Consider the following 25308-nt stretch of genomic DNA (forward strand, 5'->3'; position numbering starts at 1 on the left):
TAGTTTCAGATGAAGAGGAAGGAAGAATAGTGTGATGACTCACTAAACTATTTCATCAGAAGGATGAAAAGATGAGGCTCTTTTGAGCAATTAAACCAAAGGATACTACCAATGGCAACAGTACCTTAACCATTTGGATTATAACACTGAAAAGCAGTGGCATAATGATGACTAGAGTATGTTCAAGGTACTTCTGGTTTTGGAAGCAGTGGATAAATACAGAACAACATACTTTAGATTTTGTTTTGGCTATTCAGGGAAGAAGAGAGGTAGGTTAAAGACCTGAAGACAGAAAAGTAATTTGAATGAAAGACCACGGAAAAATAGACTTCAAGATGACATGGAAAGAAAATCATAGGGATAATGAACTTGGGAGAACATGTCTCCTAGAGGAAGCAGATATGGTCACACAAGTGACAAAATACAAGCAAGCTGACAGTTTTGAAGAACATTATGCAAAAGTTATCGTGCTAGTAGGAAAGGCAGAAGTAAAACAAAACCAAGATTACATTTGCCTAAGGATATTCTTTACAGACCTGAAAACCTAGAACTTCACACAAAACAAAATAAGGCATCTAAGTACAGGAATCCACAGGTGCAAAGTGAGGCAAAAACAGTCAAAGGTTACTGCAATTGGAAAGGTACAAACTATTATGAGTATACCAGAAGTGAGAAAAAAGATTAAATACCATTATTTCACTAGAAAGCTATTCTGTAGAAAATGCTGAAACTTTTTCAGCATTGGAAGATACTGAAAGAATTTCAGCACTCTCTTTTAGCCAGTCTTCATTAAAAAACCCTATGATTTTAAGTACTTATTACTATCAAAGACCTAGGAGTAAAATAACACTAGAAGTAGAATGAAGTTAAAAACCATTAAGTAGAAATGTGTTTCAGTCTGCAAAGTATGACAAAGTTTTCCTTAAACTGAACTCATCCCCAAACCATTAGTAAACATAGTAAAGAAGAACAGGAATGGACTGAAAAGACAAATCACACTTTTCTGCTCTTTTGTGCCAACAAGGCCACAGTTAAATTTCTCTACTTCTCAGCAGAGGTTTTGGAAAGATGAGGAACAATTCTAAGTGCACAGAAGATCAACAAAAACTATTCTAGATTTAGACAACGTAACTTAAATAAGAAGGAGCTGAATTTTGTAGAAGGTTAATTAAAAAAACACTTGCAAAAATGAAGATTAGAGCCATGATGACAGCCTTCAACAGCATAGAAGATGACTAACAAAAGACAGGAAGCATTTGCTCTGTTCACTTTGGACAGGACAAGAAAAAAATAAAATGCAAACAAGGCAGATTGATCAAATAACAGGAAATGTACCACAAACTACAGGAACTTTGTTTTGGACTTCTCAAAAAACTTATTCATTGAAGGCTCAGAAGTAGATGAGAGGTTAAATTGTCAGACATCTGTATCCTTGCCATAGAAATGGATCAAAGGATTGCTGAGCATTCCTGTCAACCTCACATTTGGTGAAGTTGGAGCAAGCTGTAACTGTAAATTGTAAATGAGAGTAATCAAGCTCACTTTCAGATTGTTCTCCGTACTGATAGCAGTTGTGAAATACATAGACCTTCAGCTGCCACTGATTCTGATTGTGGCAGCCACTCTGCTGCAGGAGTGGGAATCAGGCTGTGGTGGGCAGAAGGCAGCTTTTATATTTAGGCTGAACCTACTGCTACAAGTCTACAGCTGCCCCCACCATCTTCAGAGAACAAGACAGGGGAGCTGGATCTGATCTACAAGCTGACAGTCAACATACTGAAAAACCAACAGATCTACTCATTTGCATGCTGTTTTACTTATCCAATAATGACTTTTAGTACTGCAGACTTCACAACCGAACTGCTTCATATATAAAAAGTTACTGTGCTTTTTCAAGCAAAATGAAACTTTCAGACTGGTCATCCATCCAAACAGTTATATGTCATTTTGATTTAGAGACAGTGGTCACAAGACAATTAACACTTATAAAACTATGCCCAACTGTTTGTTGACTGAACATCCACATATCCTATTATTCTTAAAATACTCAATTTAAAAACTACCAGATGGTTCTCAACAGGCAGCAATTTTCCTTACATTACCTGTTTATTCACACTTTTGCTATTACTGCATTACAGATAAAGTGAGCAACAGATGCCTAAAAGGTATGATTAAAGTGAGATAAGCCATGTACTAAATTTGCAGGCTTACCTTATAATGACAGCAATGACACTTTGTGCATGAGAACCCCCAGGAAGAGTGGAATTGAAGTTTTAATTCTATACTTCATATAAACACCACAAAACCATGATAGTTTATGTAATATAAGACTTTAATGTGCTCAACATTCTTCTAAACAGTTTCAGTAAAAATAAAATCAACTATGTAAACTTACCTAAATCAGGCTTTAACTCAGTTGGCAAACTTAGCTTCCTGGACATCTTTGCTGAAAAGTGAAGTATATCTTTTTTTTAAAAAGAATAAACATGATTCTGCTGGCCTTCATTTGCTTCTTTCCCAATACTTAATATATCATTGTTGATTACATTATCTGAAGTAGTTAACAGGATTTCTACTAAAGCAGAGCCTCACTTCTTCAAGGAAGGGATGCAAAGCAAAACATGAAAGATACCAAAATCCACAAATATAGCATTTTTTGACTTTTGCCAAGCTTTGTTTCTCCTCAAGTTTCAGGTAGAACTGGATGCATCAAACCGATCTTGCTTTGGTTCAACCTCAGGTGAGGAGACAGAATACACTCTGGGCTATTGCAAGAATGTGCACTGAAATTAATATAAAAGTTATCATCCCATCCCCTCTTCTTCTACCCTACTTTGAGCAAACATGAGATATTTAAAATAGAGAGAAGATGAACTGTTCATTACTCTAAAACATTAATGCATATGTGTAAAAAGCAGTAATGAAATGCATCTGCAGCCTTAGAAGAATGAGAACATTACAGAAAATTATTAAATCAGCAGCAACACAAACAATATTGCTGAAGTGAAAAACAGAATTTGAATTCACCCCTGAGATGGAAAAATCTCTTTACAGGAATGGAAATCTTGCAGTGCATTTAATTTGCAGTACAAAACTAAACAAATGCTGCTATAATAAAAGTCACTAATACAGTAATAACCATACAGTCCTCTTCCTTTCTTTCAACTGCTATTGGAGAAGGAATAAGTTTTGATGCAGCATAACTGCTAGTCCAGAGCTAGCTTCCAAATTTATTTCCCAGCCACATGCTCGAATTCTGATATATCATTTAATTCTTCTCTTTTGTGGGTAACAATTCTCTACCTAAAGTAGATGTTGAGAATAACCTCATAATTCTAGAAGCAACTTGTAAGGTATACCATTCATAAAGCAACCTGAATCTTGCTGATTCTCAGCTAAATGTATTCTAATTATAATTTTAACAGAAATAATTCAATTTTCTATGTATTCTGAAGAACTGCTTTTGATTTAAAGTTACTTCCACTCCTTCAAACACTAAAATACTTCATTGTATCATCTATTATGCTCATCAATATTGCAAATGTTAGTTATCTGAATAGTTGAACAGTTTTATTCACATCATACAGGATGTTAGAAAGTATGTCCTGTTCAGTTAAAATAGAAATTACATTCTCTAAGACTGAACTTGAACTTATATTCATGCTGGATGAAACTGAGAAGGCTAGTCCAACTACATATTTTCTACCTTCATCCTTCCATTGACACTAGTATCTGCTTGGCTTAACGGTGAGGCCAAAGCTCATCTAAACTAAATTTCTGCAAAGTTTTCAACAAGACCAATTCCTGGTTTAGATCAGACCTCATCTATACAAACAGAAAGCTATGGTACAAAACATCTCTAGTAGCCTGTGTTTTTACTGTCATCTTGACTTTACATAATCTCAAAAATCCAGCACGAAACCTTACCAGTAATTGTGATTTACAAGACTTTTCTTAGACATGTAAATCATAAGAGTGAGGATACTAAACAAAAGCTCAAGTATAGACACAGAAAATAATTCTAGGTGTTTTTGGTTTTTACCCTGTGTGAATATAAGCAATGATTAACTTAGTTGGTAGACAGATGACAGTGGTAATTTTTAGTTTTTCAAACAGACATTTTTAACACACAGTTTTAACAAATTGAAGAATAATGACAAAAAAAGATACCAGTTAACAGGTAATAACAATTACAGACAAGTGAGTTGGGGTCTAAGCATCAATCCACAGTTTAAGTCCTTAGAGAAAGGCCACCTGTGTGAACTAGGTTGATAAGGTAAACCAAATTTGTTGGATAGTATTTCCTGTAAGCACTGATCTATGGCTCAGTAATGGGACAAAGGGATACATGAATAGCTAAAAAGGATGTAATTGCTAGAAGTAGTGAATTAATGTACTATGCCAAAACAAAATAACATTTCAGACCACCCAAATCCTCAATACAAATGTAAATAGTAAACAAGAACATATTTAAATGCAGTAGCGCCATCTTGTGTTTGAAGAAAAAAGTGTTGAGAGATGCAATAAGAAAATAGGAGGATTTCATCAGCTAAGTAATTTTTAATTAACATTACTTAAAAAGCCCCAACAAAACAAGCAAATACACACCAAACAAACACTCCCTCCCCCACCCGGACTATCTGCTTGTGTTCTGGTTAAGGGTTTAGAATAGTTTTGGAAAATTGTTCTGCTGTCCTTCAGATGAATGCCAGCAACATGCTAGACAACTTCCACAACACACAAGATTTAAATCAGAGAAATTAAATAAGATGGAGATCTACAGAGAGAGTGCTGAATACCAGGCTTTTCACTCCAGTTGTACAACAGAGGAAAGTTGATGTTGAGCGGTCTTGCTAGATGTGATTGACCTGAAGGAGGATTGTCATATCAGAGTTTACTATCTCTCTTGGTGGTGTTTGCTGCAACATTAAAAGAAATACTCCCTACTGACTCTCCCTGTAAGTTCATCTACTAATTCACAGCACACTATTTAGTATTTGTCATTCCTAAAAGAAATGGCTCTTTTAATAATGGCCACAGTAATTTTGATAATTTCTAGAACTAATTAGAAGTAGCTCTACATATCCAAGGTAACCAAACTTTTCAAAGTTCACCTCTGATGCAAATGAAAGAAAAATGTGACCCCAAAGCAACATATTTATGGTAGGTCTTCAACTTGAGTTACCACCCATTCAAATAGCAAGGCACATTCAAAACTCATTTAGAGGGAAACAAAAAACCCAACCCAAAACAACAAACAGAAGACCAACTGATCTTAACAGTGTACATGGCAAAGCTGAAGTGTTAGTACACGAAGCATTTACATTTTGTTTTATTCATGCTGTTGTTGCAGTCTTAGATGACTTTTGATCCTTTAACAAAGCTAGAATATTTGTCTGACACTAACACGAATGAAAGATCTGTAGAAATGAAGATGTGTGTATGTAAGTTTCAATAAAGCGATTAAAGAAGTCTTCACATTTCCAAATGCATATGTATTACTTTACTGCCTTATAGGCCTAGCACAGAAATGAAGCTACTTCTCATTTTGCAAGCAGTATTCCCTTACTGTTCCCACGTGACAAAAAACACAGGCGTGATATTAATAGCAACTGAAATTATCAATTTAAGTAATTCTTGTTCTCTTTCACAATCCCTTTGACAGGTTGTATTTCACACATTGACAAAGAATGGAATTAAGTTCCATTCAGAAGTTAATGACAGTGACATATTTTACAAAATTCATTGTCCACTCACATTTAGTTGGCAATTCAGTTTAAAACAATGGTATGTAAAAACCACGCAACTCTTAACACTGAAGAAGAGATGCTTTACCTATGTGGGAAAGCTTAGAATCTAAATTGAGAGAGTCATGCAGAGCAAATGTGGCAGAGAAAAAAAGCCCCAAAACACAAACACCCCACCAAAACAAAAACATGCAGTTGGACCACTCAAAACTAACAGAATGCAGATAAAATACACTTTTAAGCTCCCAATAAACTGCAAGTTTCACAAATCACTGTATGGACTGACTGGGAGACACGAATTACACATCAAACGCATTATTGTCTCAATTAAATCTGTATTTAACTTACACCCTGAAGAATACATTACTTGTAAATAATTGTTTTGCCATTTCAGCTATGCAAAAACATTTAAAATACATTCAGTTGAGAGGCTTAATGCTGAAACAAATGACATTAGTTTTTCAGAACTATCATTAGCATGTTTGTGTAAAACTACATTACCTTTTGAAAAAAGTTACACTCAAACCTACTATGTTTTTTTGCACAAGATAGCCTGTCTTAAGTTCAGAAGAAACTGCTTTGGCATAAAAGGGAAATGTTTCCTTAACAACAGGCACTGACATAACATGCACAAGATGAAGTGCTGTTTTTCCTTTTAGAAGCACTGAGCATAAGTTTCTAGTTAGTCTGAATTTCCTTTATGAAAACATGTGAATCAATACTCATGTAAATTATACTTTTTTAAAATACAGGTGAAATGACATAATATATTATTGACAGCCACTGTCTCCAAACTCATTTCACTAACATTTCTGTTAGCACTGAAAGGAGGGCTCATCATACTACTGAGCAAAGGATAGACTCCTGCTCTTTCCCATTATGTACCTCAGACTCCAAAGACAATTTCATTATACTCATTTATCTCACTAAACTCTGAATGATCTGTGTTCTCAGTTACCAAATTTCAATGAAAGGGGTTAACAGTTTAGGAAAAAGATAAATTGTGAAACAGCAAATCAAGGAGATACTGCAGTAAAAGCCATCTCCTTCCAAAATCTTAACCAATTGTTCCACACCAAGCAAGCACTTTTACTACAGAAAATAGTTTTTCAACCTTTTGGTATGACAAGAGAGACAACATTAAACCCTTCTGCAATGATATACTAGTGTACTAAGTGGCAACAAAATTAATGATTAACACAATGATTCTGAAAATTACCACATCCCAGATAAGGAAGAGTCCCTTCCCCAAAATTAAATCATACGGCCTTTCGCCTTCCTTTATTGAATGACCCAGCTGTCAGAAGTAGAGTTGATTTCCATTTCAATCATAAAGGGTTCAATCTGCCTGCATACAACATATTCCAAGGCCAAACTGTTAAGACAAGCCAAGCTTGCATGGTATCGTGTCACTGTTGGACACAGAAAAGTAAGTGCAGTTCTTTTATGGTAATGTGGTATCCATAGTATATATGTATATGCATCCAGGGGTGTGTGTGTATATGTATGTGTATACATACACCCACATATATACACATACATGCATACACACACACATATATACACACATATATGTATACATATACACATATGTATATACACACACATATATATGAATGACTAAGTCCTCTTCCAGATGATTCAATTAAAAAAAATTATACTTCCCCTATCTTGACCATATGGCTAGACAGAAGAAGTTGAATCAGCCACATGTTCTCAAAGAAAGAGTACTTTTGCAAAAGTAGTGGAATAATGTTGTGACTTGCATAGACTGAACACCTAATACAGATTAGAATTTCACCCAACCAGAAAAGGAGTGCAATTGTAAAATTAGAGAATTTAAAACACCAGTATTTTTGATTAAAAAAAAAAAATTATGCCCAGTGTATTTAGTACAGAAGCAGCCCATAGAATGACCAATTAGCATAAAGAATTAAAAATTAATAACTTAATGCATCGAAAATAGAATTTTATTTTATTAATTTTCTGCTGTGTTAGTGCTGCATAGAGTAAGGGTCTGGATTAAGAACAAAGCAGAAATTTTCTAGTTCCTACCTAGGTCATTGGCTACCATCTTGGAAAATTTTCTGCTTGTGGTCTTCACTGTAAATAATATTTTAATATGAAAGATCAATCTAAGAGCATCAAAAAATGAACTGAAGAAAAAAATACTATAGGAAAAAAATACTGTACCCTTTTCTATAAAATTATTCAATTTTTGATCATCATCAGAATTGTTTGGTGAACCAGAACCTACAAGTGAAGACAGAATGAAATGGATATACAAACAGTATTTAGGACAGATCCAATGTATTAACATAAGCTTTGAGTTTACGGAAGATGCAATGATGTATTAAAATACCAAATACTGATACTCTTATTCCCTGTAGCTGTACTAGAGAAAATCCAAATTATTTGGGCATGACAAGAATTCTAACATTGAGATTAGTCACAAAAATTATACTGTATGTATTGTTGCACAAAGCAGTGAATTTATTGCTAGATATATTTCCCTCATTAAAAAAAAAAGCATTTGCACTGAATAATTATACTGCTGGTTCCAGACACAAACATTAACCTAAACTATGACTCACAGAACATTATTATAACAAAGAGCGTTATTAAAACTGCAGGATCCTCTCCTAACCTGCATTTGGCAGGTAGTTCCTTTCTCAGTCCTCTCAACTGTGTAACTGCCCACTACGGAAGTCTAATGGAAGTATCTTACACTTCTCTTCACCTAGACACTGAAAAGTGGAAGAGGTGGAAAATCTAATCACTTCAACAAACGCAGACAGGCTGGTCTCTTGTACAGATTGTACTGTAACATTCAAAGCCAGTAACACTTTTCACACTAGGCTATTTTCCTCTTAACTAGAAAAAACCCAACCCAAAACATTTCTATCTGCATCTCAAGCTCATGAATACTGTGCAGCTGATTTCTCTAAAATATTCTCTCAAAACTGAATGACATTTCCAACTTCTTCCTAGTCTTGTGTTCTTGCCCAGGAAAGACAAGAAATTTAAACCAAACCTACAGAACTGCAATTCTTCTCTCTTCACAAACATGACCAAATGATTTGCCTATCAAGGAGGTGCTTCCTTCCAAGTATCTTTCTCAAAGGAGAACTGGAGAAGCTGAGAGGACACAACTGAGGGAAGCAAGGCCAGCCCAACCTTGCTGCTTCAAGACTTGTTTTACAATGGAACACAACAGTGGCTTTCTTCACTATCTTCTGTCCATTCACTACTTTGGGTACTTTATACTTACTGCTCTTTAGTACTGTGTGTACACCTAAAGATATTATATGCTCTTTCCACAGAATACTCTGTTCTCCCACTTGTAAATTTCATTCTAATAAGAACTAACTTCAAAACAGACTGTCAACGTAACACTCAACTCACAAATTAGAGACTGACTTCTACTTCTGTAGAGTTAGGAATCTCACCCTAGTTCTGTTTCCCTTCAGGACATTTGGATCTATCTGTTCTAAGTCACCTTCTGTTCCTGATCATCTAAAAGGGAGGGGAGACAAATTGTTAAATTTAGGATTTTTCTAAATGAAATTTGATTTTCACTTTTGGGTTTGCTTTCATTGCACTGTAACTAGAAAAGGTAAATGGAGTTTTACTCCAACTCCAAATTATGAAAGAAATCCTTTAATTTAAATTCAGTAATGTTTTTAGGTTTAATGGTAATGTAACTGGGTTTTGGTTGACATTTGAGTGATGCTGGGGCAAATGGAAACAAAGGATATAGATTATGGGTTACAGCTCATTAGCTGTTTACTGTATACATTTTACAGCAGTCTATCAGAAACTAGAAGTAGCCTGGACTTTGAGTCAAATTCAACTACCTTAGAAATATAATTCTCCTCAATTGACAGAGAAAGTGATTTACTGCAACTGCAGCACTGCACAGCAAGTTGTTTATAGATATTGGTGTTGATATTTTAAAATTAAATATGAAAGATACACTTCATTCGAAACACCACACAAAATACTTGCATTAAAATCAAGTTGTCAATTTCAGCATGCCAGTACTTCACATTACACAGGTTGTCATGAAGTTGTATCTTCAGTTAAGACTTCAATTAAAATTTTCAGCCACACTTTAAATCAAACTAATTTATTCTAATAAAAGGCTAGCAAAAAAATTACATTGACAGATATAGATTAGTTTTGCAGAATTTAAAAGTTAGCATCAAAAGACAGCAGTTGACACATCAGGAATTAAAATTTATGTTAAAATTTCTACTAGAGCTACAAACAGGATATTGTGGTTTTGTTATGTTTTCAATTTGGCTTTCAAAGGCACAGGCTACAAAAAAGAAAAGGAGTCTATCTTTAATTTCCTGTATTGATTACTATTTGCTACTACACTGCCAAGAGTCCAAATACTACTTTAGGTACTTGGATAACCTGCAATGCTGTCCTCTGACTACAGCTTTGAATGAAGCACTGACTTATTACTTTAAAAGTTTTATCAAGAGTAATCATGAGGCCAAGTGACAAATTATTAGCTACAGCATGAAATATTAATATGGAGCACTATATATTGATGTGCACTGTTAAGTATTAAAATGGCTATAGCCTCAACCAGCCAATATTAAACAAAATTACATACTGTGAAAGCTTTCATTTAAAATATTCACGTACAGCAGCAGCAACTAAAGCAAAACAAAACAAAAGCTGGGGGGAGTGTTAAGTACAAAATTCCTACTTTGTAAGGGTGCCAGTTTCTGCAGACTTCTAATTCCAATGAAAAATATTAATTTACCACTGATAAGGATGCAGAAATAGTTATATTTACAGAAGTAATCTTGAACATTTTCAAGAATTCTGAAACAATCACCTGAGCCATATTCCCCGAAGCATTAATAGTTCAGATTGTATCTCTCTTCATGCATCTTTACTATATATTCCTACTACATCTCTTAAATCAGCCTTGTTTTAAAAACTTAAGTTGTGTGACATCACAGAATTTATGACTGCTAAACCAGTTTGTCAGAACACTACAGGCTTTATAATATTATTTAACCAGTAAATGGTGACTCAGAGCATGCAAACTCCTGGGCAAGTAAGCTGAAGATCAGAGAAAGTTATGGTTACCTGAAGTAGGCGATTTGCAGCGGTCTTCTGGCACCACTGTACCTTCATTAATATCACAAAGACCTGCTGGAACACAAAAACAACATCTAATTAATAGAGCTGCAGTTTTATCCTTTCTTTCACTGCAGTAAGGAACTTCATTTCTTAGATACAAACCTGCCAGTTGTGATAGAATTTCTGCAACCTATTACTTTTCTTTTTTCTTTCCTAATTTGGACATTACGCACAGTGACTGCTAGGGTAACTTCTTCCTACTAAAATTTTCTACACAAAATACACTTCCTCACCATGTTTTCATCAACAAAGACATATCAGAACAATTATTACACACTATAGATACCTATTAAGTACAAATACAATTTCTGTTTTGAAAAATTGTGTTATAGCAAAAATGTAATCGCAAAAGGAAGTCATGGGAAAGGGGATGTTGAAGATTATAACCACGTGTGTATTATAGTGCCTGAAATTACAGTGGTTTTTTTTCAAATTATTTTCCCATTGCTTTGTATTTGCTGCTGCACTTGATCATTTTCCAACTCCTTATTGATGTCACTTACAGAATTTATGTTCTGGGGTGTTTACAAAAGTATTTTTCCTTGTATGGTGGAATTTCACTATGTTCTTGTATCATTGGATCTTATCATTCAAGTAATTGCACTGTTAATACCTAAACCTCATTCATTCCTTCCATTCCAGTGAGAGAAATAAAGCAGGAGCCCAAAATAAGATAGTAAAGATTGAAAGCCTTGTTACAATCTTGGAGATTATACCAAAGAATTAGCTAGAAGTATATTTTTTGATAACACATTGCTGTTGACACTGTCCACAACTAAGAAAGGCAAATTTTACAGATACTTAAGGCTAGGAATACATCTCTAGCTTTGCATAACAGTTCAGAATTTTTTAACATGATACTAATGCAAACAAGCACATAATGCTTAACAGTAGTAATCAAAATGAAAGGGTTTTGTATACACACAAATATTTTCAGTAGTCAAAAAGCTTGAGAGGTGTAGTGGTAATAGTAAGGCAACAAGGGCTTGCACATGCAAATCCTGTCTACAAAGCTGTATACCACACATTCACTAGTGTATCTGTACGGATCTGTTAAGAGAGGACTGCAGCAAAAATGGGAAGAACAATACTTTACTATGAAAGCTTTATAATTTCCAAATACTAAACCAGAAGTTAATCACATGAAGGAGAAAAGTTCTCCTGAAATAGCGTATCAATGTGGAACACACTGAAAGTATGTTGCCTTCTCACAGTCTTTTTTTGGGACTGCTATGTACAGCTTGAACATCAGAGTTAATAGGATTGATGTGGAATTGTTTAAGTGAGGCTTTCTTAAGCTTGTCTAGAAAACAGTTTAAGCTCTAAAATGTATGGTGAAATCCCAGGTGGAAACCATTCCTGTCCACTACACAGGAGAAAGAAAAATAAATTAAAAAAAGATTGATTGAAGAATCAATATATCAATGAGCATTACAATGAGCACTAAGGCATAACTTTGTACATATTCTTTAACAAAGTATAACTTCACCTCTGAAAGTCTTTTTTGTAGAACGTAGTGTTGTGTAAAACTATTTTTTTCAAAAAATCCATGTGCTTCTCTCCCAACAAGCAGTACAAATTTTAGATTAGTAACAGTGCTGATAGGACAAACCTGTGCTGTGCTTATAGCAATAGCTGTTTTTAAATCATGCTCCTTCAGGAGTCAAACTGAACAAATCCAAACATGCAGTTCAGGAACTCAGTTTCCTCTCTCTCATAAACATTCTAAGTATATTCATCGAAGAGTTTAACTCTTCACATTAGTTTACCTAAGGGAATTCCCTGCATTGACAGGAATAGTCTTTAGCCAAGTCACAATCAATCTCTGATTTCCTTTTAAGAAATCTTGAGGCTAGGATTTGATTAATATATATCTTAATGACTAATTGGGATCAGTTGACTGATACAAAGACATTCTCTCTTAAACCACTGCACTAACTTCAGGTATTAGGTAAGAATTATCTCACTAAAAATTAAAGCATATATTATGACAATCACACTATGGCACCTAAACTTTGAAAATCTAAATGTAGCCATCATTGCTATTATGTAAGAGAAAACAGGAGATGGAAATAGATAAAACGTAATCTTAGCTATGGCTGTATGTGGAAGATTTTCCTAGGCACAGCTTGAGTGAAAGTGACAGAATGTAAATAATTTACCATTGGATGCAAAAGGGGAAATAATGATAAGGTCTAAATAATTGCATTGGTCTAATAGCTAACATGAAGTTAGTTGTCTAAAATAATTCTCTCTTCTTTTTGGTTTCCTTGCTCTAGCAGATACTAGATGGCTTTTGCTTGGCTGTGTTTCTTTGTTGTGGCAAAGTACTAACAAGCAAAGCTCTGCTTTTCTTCCCTTTCTCTTATCCTTGGCATAGGGAAGGGGAAGCTGTTGGTAACTCCCTGGTTTTGTCCAGGGGGGTTCTTGTGTTGTTTATAAATTGTAAATATATGTACATATTGTATATTTTGTACATATTCATTGCATTTCATATTTCTAGATTGTAGTGTGCTTGTAAATACAGCTTCACTTGATTTCAACTGAGCCAGTCTGGCAAATTTATTTTGGGGGGGGGTTATTTCAACCCACCACACTGTATTAGTAATTAAACTAAGTAGAGAACAACATGAATGGTTCAAGTCCATGAGCTTAAGAAGGTCTGTCCTTGACTAGTGAGAACAAACTGGTGTAGCAATCACTATTGCTGTTCATCTCAAAATGCCAGGTACTCTGAAAGGGTAAACCAGTAAGCCAGCTCTCCTAGAAAAGCTTTTCTGGTTTCAGGCTCACAGTCAATTTCCTATAGGTTTTTTGATAAAAGCAAATTGATCCAAGAGTTTCCATTTCAGAATTGCAACGATGACAACCTACTAGAACACAAATCTATGAAAAAGTGACCTTCCAACAAGCTTTTAGCTTATCTCACTGAGTTCTGGTAGAAATAAATTTGGAAATCCTCAAAAGGAATAGAAAACAACCCCCAAAATTACCATGCTGCCTTAAAAACTCCTTAGAACTACAGCTGAAACTGACAAAGTAAGTTTCATGAGACAATTGATAGTTTTTCACGTAAGTTTTAGGCAGATCCCTGAATGAACTACAATTTGAGTGGAAACCACCCTAATTAAAAATCACAACTACCTTGACATGAAGCTGTAAAAGTTAAAATTGAAAGCAACTGACCTGAAAAATGGGAGTCAAAGAATCTCCAAACTCAACTATCAAGCTTTCTGATTCAGTTCTACACTTGGCATAGCCACAGCTGATGTTGGCCTGATTTAGTCAATATTTTAAGTTAGATGTACAAATAGTTCATGCCTAGGTCCAGTTCAAGAAGTGGGATAGTGAAAACTACAAGAAGCAATCCCAGAAGAATTTCATGCATATATTTTCCTCCATTTTGACTTAAGCGCAGTTCTGCAATAGTTGCAAATTACACTAAAGAAAATCTGTTTATGTCCAACACATTTTTATAAAAAGTCACATGCATACAAAAAATGCTTCTACATTGTCAGAATTCTAAACTTCCTTGGGTAGAACTCAAACACTACCTTAAAAAAAAGTTCTAGATTACTGTACTGTAGCTGAGAAGTCACAAAATCTTGCAAGTCCCACCAAAAGAAAGTTGCAAGAGCGTAAACTGACATCCTATATGATCTTATTTTTCCTTGCCTATTTAAATAACAGCTGTGCATAAGTTTTCATGTTCAGTCATAAACCTCTAATTTTTTGGATGATTTGATACCAATATTGTTCTTAATGGCTCCTGTCATATTAGCAAACAGCATATCAAGCTAAGTCTCAAACCGTAAGCCTCAACTGTCTACAGCTTTCATCACACTATAAGGCATCTACTAACACATTTTCTGTCACAGTATCACAGTATAACTAAGGTTAAAAGAGACCTCGAGGATCATCGAGTCCAACCTATCAACACAGACCTCATGACTAGACCATGGCACCAAGTGCCACGTCCAATCTCCTCATGAACGCCTCCAGGGACGGCGACTCAACCACCTCCCTGGGCAGCCCGTTCCAATGACGAATGACTCGCTCAGTGAAGAACTTCCTCCTCACCTCGAGTCTAAACCTCCCATGGCACAGCTTGAGACTGTGTCCTCTTGTTCTGGTGCCGGTTGCCTGGGAGAAGAGACCAAGCCCTTCCCGGCTACAACCACCCTTCAGGTAGTTGTAGAGGGCCATGAGGTCACCCCTGAGCCTCCTCTTCTCCAGGTTAAACAATCCCAGCTCCCTCAGCCTCTCCTCACAGGGCTTGTGTTCAAGGCCTCTCACCAGCCTTGTTGCCCTTCTCTGGACACGTTCAAGTGTCTCAATGTCCTTCTTAAACTGAGGGGCCCTGAACTGGACACAGTACTCAAGGTACGGCCTAACCAAAGCAGAGTACAGGGGCACAATGACTTCCCTGCTCCTGCTGGCCACACTATTCCTAATGCAGGCCAGGATGCCATTGGCCCTCTTGGCCACCTGGTCACACTGCTGGCCCATATTCAGGCGGCTGTCCATCAGCATTCCCAGATCCCTCTGTTTGGGAGCTCTTCAGCCACTCCAACCCCAGCCTGTAGCTCTGCACGGGATTGCCGTAGTCAAAGTGCAGCACTCGGCACTTGGGACTTATTAAATGCAATCCCATTGGACTCTGCCCATAATTGTCTTTTGGCAGATGGCCAAAGTTGTTTTTCCCCACCCACTGTGAAGATCTAAAGCAAAGGCTGTCCTCAACAAGCACTGGTGATACTGTCTAGCAGGCCTTCACAAAACACATACTGCACACTTCACAACTATCAACTGCCACCAAAATATGTGAGTAATATACCTGGTACAAATCAGTGATAAATTCCAAAACATGGTCCCAACTGGGAGCTTGTATCTGGTGAGCTAGCCTGAAATGATAGTATACAGTCTAGCTAGTGTAGAGAGCCTTGTCTCTAAATAGCTGCTGCTTTAAGATGGGAATCTAAATTTCTTTTCTGAGTAAAAAAAGAAATAAATAAATAAGATGACAGATACATATATCATATTCTTGCAAAACAAGTGAAGGGAAAATCTTGCATTTCATTCATATTTTAGAAGGTACACAACTCAACACTTGAACTTTTAAAAAGTCTTAAAATTTTCCACTGGTGGACTCAGGACATGCCATTTAGTAGGTTTTGTATATGTAAGCAGATAACAATACTCTATTAAGTAGGTATTTTGATTTGATTAAGTAGATATTTGATGCTGGAACATAAAAAAAAAAAAGTTTGTAATGAAGAAGGTTCAATTCTTGCTGCCTTTAAAAAAACAAACAAGCAAAAAAAACCAACCAGGTTGGAAGAGACCTTCAAGATCATCGTGTCCAACCCATCAACCAATCTAACCCACCTAACCAACTAAACCATGGCACCAAGCACCCCATCAAGTCTCCTCCTGAACACCTCCAATGACCGCGACTCCACCACCTCCCCAGGCAGCCCATTCCAATGGGCAATCACTCTCTCTGTATAGAGCTTCTTCCTAACATCCAACCTAAACCTCCCCTGGCACAGCCTGAGACTGTGTCCTCTTGTTCTGGTACTGTCTGCCTGGGAGAAGAGACCAACCTTCGCCTGTCTACAACCCCCCTTAAGGTAGTTGTAGAGAGCAATAAGGTCACCCCTGAGTCTCCTCTTCTCCAGGCTAAGCAACCCCAGCTCTCTCAGTCTCTCCTCATAGGGCTTGTGTTCCAAACCCCAGGGAAGTGGTTGAGCAACGGAGAATGACGTTTTCGTAACTCCTCTCTGTATTTACAAAAATAAATTCAGAGACATTACAACACAGATGTTTTAAAGAATTGAAAGTAGGCGTATCTTTCAAAACAAACCCAAGGAAGCACAAGTTCCTTGCATTTTTGAACACAATAAATGCAGATATTAATGTTTGCAAAATGAAGAACACAAAATCCAGAAGTGTTCTAACCTTACAAATATAGTAAAGGATAGTTTAATGTAAGACTTACTTATGGAAAATTATACAGCAACAAAGTTCTACTATTTAAGTTATTGAAGTCTGTTTTATTTACACTGAAAAAGCAACAGAAAAAAAAAAACAACCAAACAATTCCATGGAAATTACAAACTGCAGCTCCAGCTAACCAAGATATTGTCAGGATGCTAGAGGGAAATAATCAGCTACATGGTTAAGAAATTAACTCTTCTGTACAAAACCTGTTTTAATCTATTCCTAAATTAAATAGCCTGGGTAAATTCAGCTAATTGCCTTCAGAAACCACTTTGGAGGCTTCTGCTTAACTTTTGCTTCCCTTAACAGTAACAAATTGTTAGCAAATCCTTGTTTTCAGCTTTGTATCATCTTAAGATGGAAGCATTTCTTTTATGCCCAGTTCCCTTCCTCCCTTGGTAGCAGAGGCACTTTTTTAAAACTCCAGGTCATTCTTAGTTTTATTCTACCTTCCAGTGAAAAATGGGGCAAAGATTACCTACCTCTGCCCAAGGGCTGGAGAAACTAGCATGCTAAGGAAATGAATAATAGTATGCTTTATTTTTAAGCTTCAAATTCTTGGATGCTGTGAACGATAGAAACAGGTAAATCATGATTCTGATGTGACACCTCCCTCACATAAGTCACCTGAACCTCAAAACTGCTTGGATATCCCACAGGGCTGTGCAACAAACAGACACCTCCAATGTTCAACCCTATGAACAATATCATGTAGCAGTAAATTTTAATAGATAAACCACTTTTTTTTGTTTTACAATGTTAAATATTAATAATTAACTGGACTTACAACATTTTTTTTCTGCCAGAAAGGGGATGAAGAAAGTGAAAAATTCTACCCTCATGTCTCAAAATAATACTAAATTTGGCAAGTAAGATCTTGGGTCTGCAGGCATCAGTAACATCTGAGACAGGATATCCTTTTGATTTCAGTATTTATTTTAAACAGCAAAATACAGAGACTATTTGAGTTGGTTTTCCCTTTAAGTTTTTTTAAGGATGACATGAGCAAAATACACAACAGATGCATGATGGATTAAAAGAAGTTCTGGAAGTAAAACAGTTATAATGGATGACCAAAATATTTATGCTGAGTGAATAAGTAAAAAATCAAATCCATATGTTAAAAAAAAAATCTTACTGCCATGAGATGATGACTTACTTATGTAAGAGGTGCGAAGCTTTCTCATAGACTCTGAATATAAGATAGAAAGGCTGCACATGCAAGAAGCCACAGTCAGCATACCTTTATGAAGCAATGAGAAAAGGAAAGACACAGAGACACTAACAGTGCATTTGAGACAAAAAAAGCCAGCAGAATAACACATATAACCAGGTTTATAAAATGCTTGTCATGCAGATCATTCGTATTAAAATGATGGGGGGAAAAAAAAATATTCATGTGACATTCATGAGGAAAAAGGACTTCATTCATGAACATCTTGGACACAGTTGTAACTCAGTTATGCAGATCCAATACATTAAAAGTGAAGAAAACAAGCCAAGTAATATTTAACACTACAAAAGAGAGTGTATAATCTAAATGCAGAAGTTAAGCCCTTTGCTCCCAAGAATCAACATAGTCAGCCAGAAAAGATTACTTCTTAACAGAAGTAATAAATAAAAACTTTATTAAGAAAATTCCAAGTATTTCATCTGACAGAACACCCATTTTGCATGTTCTTCTCTACTGGTTTTTAGACCAGTTTCCTCAGTTGAAATAAGCTGACTGGTACTAGCTGGATCTTTTCCAAACCAATGATTTAGTAAAATTCATCTTAGAGCATCCACTTCAACTTCAATTAAGTATTAACTTACAAAACTTACCTGGACTTTACTATCAATCTCATTTAAATCAAAGGCTTCCTCTCAAGCACAATATAATGGCTTACACAACATAGCATTCAAAACTCATCATTTCTAGTCAAAGTTTAAAACAGGAAGCCAAAAGATGCCAGCAGATACACTGGCTATCTGCAAACACTGATGGGTTTTTACAAGCATGTGGTATGTGTACTAGGTTTATCAGCAGTACCGAGACACTTGTACTTGATGTTGGTTTCTTTTAAGTCTCAAACTGCATAAATCCATTGTACATTTATACTTATGTTTATTCACACAGACAATGTTGTCCCATCTGCTTTATCTTAAAACATACATTACAATGATGAATACATAATCATATTGAGCATCAGCAGAACCCATTAAGGACCAGTCTTGAAGGACATATGAAGAAACAAACCTGCACTAGTTAAAGTAGGAACATCTCAAGAAGAAAGTATGGATAAAAAGTACACTTGTATTTAAAGAATATGCACTAATAGCCCAGAGAATCTCAGAACAAAGCCACAGTTGGTTACTCACCTCCAGATGGTTGTCGAGATTTTCGGGGAGATCGTGGCTCCCTGCGATAAGGGTCATTGGAGCCATACAGTTCAATAGTGCCTAGATTCAAGAGCACTGTCTTCTGGAGGTAATCAACCATGGCAATACCATTGCAGTTTCCAAAAACTACTCTGGAAAAAAGTAGTGGAAAAAAGGATAGTACTAATCAAATGTTGGTAAAGTTTTACATCGTTATTTGCTGCTGTTCAGTATTTTAAAACTTAGGGTAATTTTTATGAATTACCCTAAATTGTGCATATTTAGAGATTACTATTTTGGAATGCAGCATTGTTTAATTATTCTCTTGTAAAATAACAGTACACTGAGTAGAATATATCACCATCATTTTACCTGCCAACCTATCTGACAGAGCCTTATGACACTCTTGGCTATATAGTGCCAGGTGAGGAAGACTGATGTTGCTTTGTTTCTGATGTTAGTATTATCAGAGTCTACCATGGCCCCAAATTAATCACATTTAAAGCACAGAAATCTGTCTCTCATGTTGCTGTGCAGTTCATGCAAACACAGAGAATTAACTTTTTAATAAACAATTTTAAATCTTCTGAACAGAATAATGAAAAAATTGTGCACAGTATACTCACAGGCCATATGCTGAGTTGACTGCCAAGCTAGTTATCTGCTGAGGTGGCTCTCCACTCACCCACACCAGCTGGATAACTAGCTCAATTTGGTATCCTGGAGACTGCTTGAGAGGAGAATTTTTAACTCTGCAAAGCAAACAAAACATAGTATGCTTTTATGACTCTTCAGTCTTCATTTTCTCCTTCTGGGCTTAGAATTCATTAATTTCTACAACACATCAGACTTAATGTTGGGTAAACAGACAAAAAATATATCCAACACAAACAGGAAAAAAAAAACCAAAAAAAATGGAAACAAGCCCCCCCAAACTCCCCTCCTAAAAGCCCAAAACACCCCCAAGAAAAATATAAAAGGAATCACAAAATGAAAAAAACAAACCCAAACCAACAAAACAAAACTGGTCATTCACTTCAAGGGCCTTTTTGATTCATGGGGGCACTGAAATTGAGTAATGATCACACATACTTCAGTTCTCCCCTCTTCAGAGCAAGGCATAACAGCATTACCTTGAAGTACTGACTTTAATAGGTGAAGGAAGGTCTTCAGGTGCTAAAAGAATATTGCTACCCGTTCAAGGGACAATGGGTGCAAGTTGGAGCAGAAGTTTTGCTAAAACATAAGGAAAACCTTTTTCACTGTGAGGATGGCAGAACACTGGAACAGGGTGCCCAGAGCCGTTGTGGAGTGTCTTTCTATGGAGATATTAAAAAACCACCTGGACATGTTCCTGTGCGATCTACTCTAGGGGATCCTGATCTGGCAGTGGGGTTGGACTAGATCTTTTGAGGTCCCCTTCAATCCCTAACATTCTGTGATTCTCCAAAGAAATCTAATACAGACAATGGATGGGGGGAAGGTTTCATGTGGAAGAAAGGCACTGTAAAGAGAAACGGAAGCATAATCTATTGAGACAAAACCAAAGACTGATAATTTGATAGAAAAAAAAAAAGTAAGTTAAAATAATGTCAGTGTGACAGTTATAGGCTATGCCTTTAAAAGTTAGCTGCAGGGTTACAGCAGAAGAGTGGAGAAATATAAACAAATCCACAGTTGGGTGTAAAAATGAAAACAAAAGATTGTTCTAAGCTAATTTCATTGGTTGGATGTGTGGGATGAATTCTAGCAATCTCACGTTCTTCTTCATTCCTTTCTCTCTCTTCTGGCTGTTGAGGCTGCTTTTCTGTTCTGCTGGGAGGATTTTATCGCTACTAGCTGACCTTGCAGATAAGACTAACAGAACTCTCTAACATCTCTTTTCTTCTAAAAGAGAGGTTGGGGGGGAAGCGGAGCAGTTGCCCCTGCTCCTTTTGTGGATCCCAATAGGGGTTCAGGGGAGTTTCCTTGCTGTTTTCTGACTGTCAATACCTGTATAATATTGTAAATACTGTATACTTGTACATATTCATTGCATTCCATTGTATAGTGTAGTTTTGCTTGTAAATATAACTTCCATTTGCTTTCCCCAACTGAGTGAGCTGAGTTTTTAACACTAACGGGCCAAACTACCACATTACACAGAACAATTGGCGCCCCAGACATTTCTGCAACTCAGGACAACCAATGAGATATGAAAACTCCAACCCAAAGAGAACAACCCCATCAGAATTAGTATATTCTGGATGCAGAAAGAGAAATTAAATTCTAAGCTGGGATCTTAAACTTCAGAACACAGAGTACATACATATCTTAATTGTAGATCTGAAAATTAAGTTCAAAGTGTATTTCTGCATAAGGAAAATGTGATGGTCCAGAGGCCTCATAAAGCAGTCTTGTAGAAGACTGTAATCATTTAGCTTTCTTTTCTCAAATGTGTAAAAAGTTTACACACAAAAGGAACCTTAAACGTCCCAGTTTAAAAAAACCCATAAATTGAAAATTCATCCTACATTGAAAAGACCTACACTAAGAGCACTATGAAGCATCATGCAAAATAAACATCACAAGAATGAGACGCTTACTTAGCTGTGCCCTGTCCACAAAATACAAAGTGGTTCTATTGGAGCCGTACAAAACAAAATTACATTTGTAAGCTTCAAGAGGGTTACCTCTCAGTTATTTGTAAGCATTTTCATTGCTTTTGCCCTAAAAACCTACATTTCTGGAAAACCAACAGGTGAAATCTATTCAGACTTGGCCTAAAGTTTTGTGGCTATCCTTAACATTAATTTGCTTACTCATTTCAATGGACAATAAGATTCCAAAGTAACTATATTTTTGCTACTGAAAATGCTTGTTCTATAGCATGATCACCTACAACTGCATTAGGCCTGCATTAGGAATAGTGTGGCCAGCAGGAGCAGGGAAGTCATTGTGCCCCTGCTCTGCTTTGGTTAGGCTGCACCTTGAGTGCTATGTCCAGTTCTGGGCCGCTCAGTTTAAGAAGGACATCAAAACACTTGAACGTGTCCAGAGAAGGGCAACAAGGCTGGGGAGAGGCCTTGAACACAAGCCCTATGAGGAGAGGCTGAGGGAGCTGGGATTGTTTAGCCTGAAGAAGAGGAGGCTCAGGGGTGACCTCATGGCCCTCTACAACTACCTGAAGGGTGGTTGTAGCCGGGAAGGGGTTGGTCTTTTCTCCCAGGCAACCAGCACCAGAACAAGGGGACACAGTCTCAAGCTGTGCCAGGGGAGGTTTAGGCTCGAGGTGAGGAGGAAGTTCTTCACCAAGAGAGTCATTCATCATTGGAACGGGCTGCCCAGGGAGGTGGTTGAGTTGCCGTCCCTGGAGGCATTCAAGAGGAGATTGGACGTGGCACTTGGTGCCATGGTCTAGTCATGGGGTCTGTGTTGATAGGTTGGTCTTGATGATCCTCGAGGTCCTTTCCAACCTAAGTTATACTGTGAACTATGCTAATATGCATGCCAAAGTTTCTAAAGCAGGCAGCTCCAAATGTAAGATGTTATGTATTTTTTTAAAAATCATCTTATGAAGCTTAAACAAACTAAGGATGCAATATTAATCTCATAAGAGAGAACCCAGCTTTCAGATACTTGGAAAATGTTGCTTCTTGTGAAATTTCACACTCCAAAGTGTAACAGAAAATACTTACTTTAAACATGGGACATTATCACGAAGCCCATCAGATGAACTGCTACTAGTAGATGGATGAGACTGAGGAACAATGGACTGAGGATTGGAACCTGTCCCTGGAGTTGGTAAAGGTGGCACCTGTTCCCCATCTGGAGATTCAACATCATTTATCTCATATAACAGACGTACTTCCAGCATCTGTAAAGTAAAATAAAAAACAACTAAATTAAAAAAAATCAGTAAACTCTTTCAAAAAAGCTAGACATGAAATAAATGAAGTGCTGCTGAAAATACTAGTGATAAAAGTGCCATCAAGGATTTTTCTGTCTTTCACAAGGTAACAGTTTCAAAAACAGCACAACATCTCATGGCAGTTAGTGTTCAGAAATAGTCACACCATCTACTGCAGACTGAGTATCTCAAAATTACTGAAAACCAAAGATCTAATCTATTTTCCAATACTCAGAAGGCTCCTGCTTAATATTGGAAAGGAAGTAAATACTGAACCCATTTAATTATCATTCACTGCACATAATAAATTAACAGGTATGAAGATGACTTGCTTATGTGTGTTTCAGGAATGCTAAAACTAAGAGGACCTGAAGGCAATCAGACAACTCTGATTTATACTATTGTAATACTGTACATATGGAATTTATTTCAAAGTTTGGCATTGCACTGAAGACGACCACACATTTTGAAGAACTCTTAACTTCATCATGATTTCAGATTTCCTTCTGCCAGATCTGTAATAATATTAGTGTTAATTGTTGTGCAGTGTAAATAAAGTTTTTAACCATTTTAATCTTCATACCTGCAAAGCAGAACTTAACTCTTGGACTGAAATAAAGCACTATATATTTTACAGCATTCCTAATAATGAATAGTTTGCTAGAGACTGATTTATAAAGATAATTTAGGAAAAGTTCCTCCTTCAGAAGGGAATGTACTTGTCATTCTTTTTCTTCTGGTCTTTACTTATGTACATCTCCTTAAACTAAGGCTTATGTGAGGGGGCAAGAGTAAGAGAGGAGACGCTGAAGAACAACTCCCAAACAAATACATTATGATTAAAGCTATACTTAGAACATACAACATTTTATAACGAAATGGCTTCAAGTTAGCTTTCAGCTCATACATTCAGTAAAGTTGTGTGTGCCTGATTTTACAAAGAACTTCTCAAACTCTTGTACAGAATAAACCAGTGATATGGCAAACCCCCCAAAGTACCTATGAGCATGCCTGGCATGCTTCTAGCTCTGTATAATTGCAGTAGTTTTGACAGAACAGATGGTAATTATTAAGAACGAAGAGGAAAAAAGGAATGGACTCCTTAAATGATTTGACAAACACATAATTCACTTCTATTTTCATTTTACCTTTGATGCTAAGTTCTGATCCACTATTTACTTTGATAGATAGAACAAAGAAATAATACTGGCTGTAAAACCCAATGAAAATCAAAAACTTATTTTAGGTACAAAGCTAAAAACATGGTTATGCTATTTACCGGAATGACTTCGGTTGTCACTTCCTGTTTGCTGAACCTGTAAATAATCACATGTGCAGAAACTCCAGCTATACACAGCATTCTACTTTCTGGACACCATGAGATGATCTGAATAGCATAGGGATCTTCATCTACTATATCTGTGTTTGGCCTGTCATCTTTATTCCGTGATTTTTCAAATACTTTGGCTGTTTTTAGCTTGTAGAGTACTTGCAGCGTTACTAGAAACAAACCAAGAGAAACAAAAGTTAATCCTAACAGATAATTTTGCTTGTTACCCCTTTTCATTTATAAACTTCTTGTTGCAGGTTAAGGCCACTACATGCAACAAGAGAGCAGAGTAGAAGCACTTAATATCTGTGTTAACTCTGCTTGTGTAGTGTACCACTTGCCCAGTACAGGAAACCTCAAAAAATCCAAACCCTCAATTTTCCTGACAGACATATAGTAAGACCTCAAAGCTTTGCAAGGCTGATGCTTAAAGATCTCTTTATAACGTGTATGTTGTTTTATGTGCTATACTCACATATTAAGCCTATCCATGCAATGAAATCAAAGTTCCTTTTCTTTCTCCTCGCAGTATTGCAAATCCATGGTTTTTCACCTGTGTCTTAGACCTAAGAGCTCCAGTTCCTCCAAGCTTTATTTTCTTTTGTCTGATCATTCAGAAGTGCTGCCCTCTGATCAGTCCATATTTTTCTTAGTGTTTCCTGCAACTGTTCTATTGAGTCCTTGCCCAAGCATAAAACTGTTCAAGAATGTTGGTTTTACAGACATCCCACTTATTTATCCCAATGATAATCCATCACACTTTTTTTATTTTTTCCCCCCAGAACACAAGTACTGAGTGCAAAGCATCGATC

The 25308-nt window shown here is 36.5% G+C and overlaps 1 protein-coding gene across 10 annotated transcripts in view; it reads right to left on the reverse strand.

The window, feature by feature from the left end:
- The window catches only part of STXBP5 (syntaxin binding protein 5), a 109054-nt gene that overhangs the window by 15966 nt on the left and 67780 nt on the right, over positions 1-25308 (reverse strand). For 2 of the 10 annotated variants that reach the window (XM_068152316.1, XM_068152307.1), the window contains 9 exons: positions 24446-24666; positions 22955-23133; positions 19904-20029; positions 19278-19429; positions 18076-18159; positions 10860-10925; positions 7941-8000; positions 7803-7850; positions 2396-2446 (listed from right to left, as the gene is read on the reverse strand). In XM_068152316.1, the coding sequence (XP_068008417.1) occupies positions 2396-2446; positions 7803-7850; positions 7941-8000; positions 10860-10925; positions 18076-18159; positions 19278-19429; positions 19904-20029; positions 22955-23133; positions 24446-24666 (987 nt within the window). The remainder of the gene's footprint in view (positions 1-2395; positions 2447-7802; positions 7851-7940; positions 8001-10859; positions 10926-18075; positions 18160-19277; positions 19430-19903; positions 20030-22954; positions 23134-24445; positions 24667-25308) is intronic. The other 8 variants (XM_068152335.1, XM_068152325.1, XM_068152343.1 and 5 more) reach the window with 8 other exon arrangements.

This window comes from Melanerpes formicivorus, unplaced genomic scaffold (assembly GCF_026170545.1).
Source record: "Melanerpes formicivorus ecotype bairdi unplaced genomic scaffold, bMelFor1.0.p_v2 SCAF_2, whole genome shotgun sequence".
Lineage (NCBI taxonomy): Eukaryota > Metazoa > Chordata > Aves > Piciformes > Picidae > Melanerpes > Melanerpes formicivorus.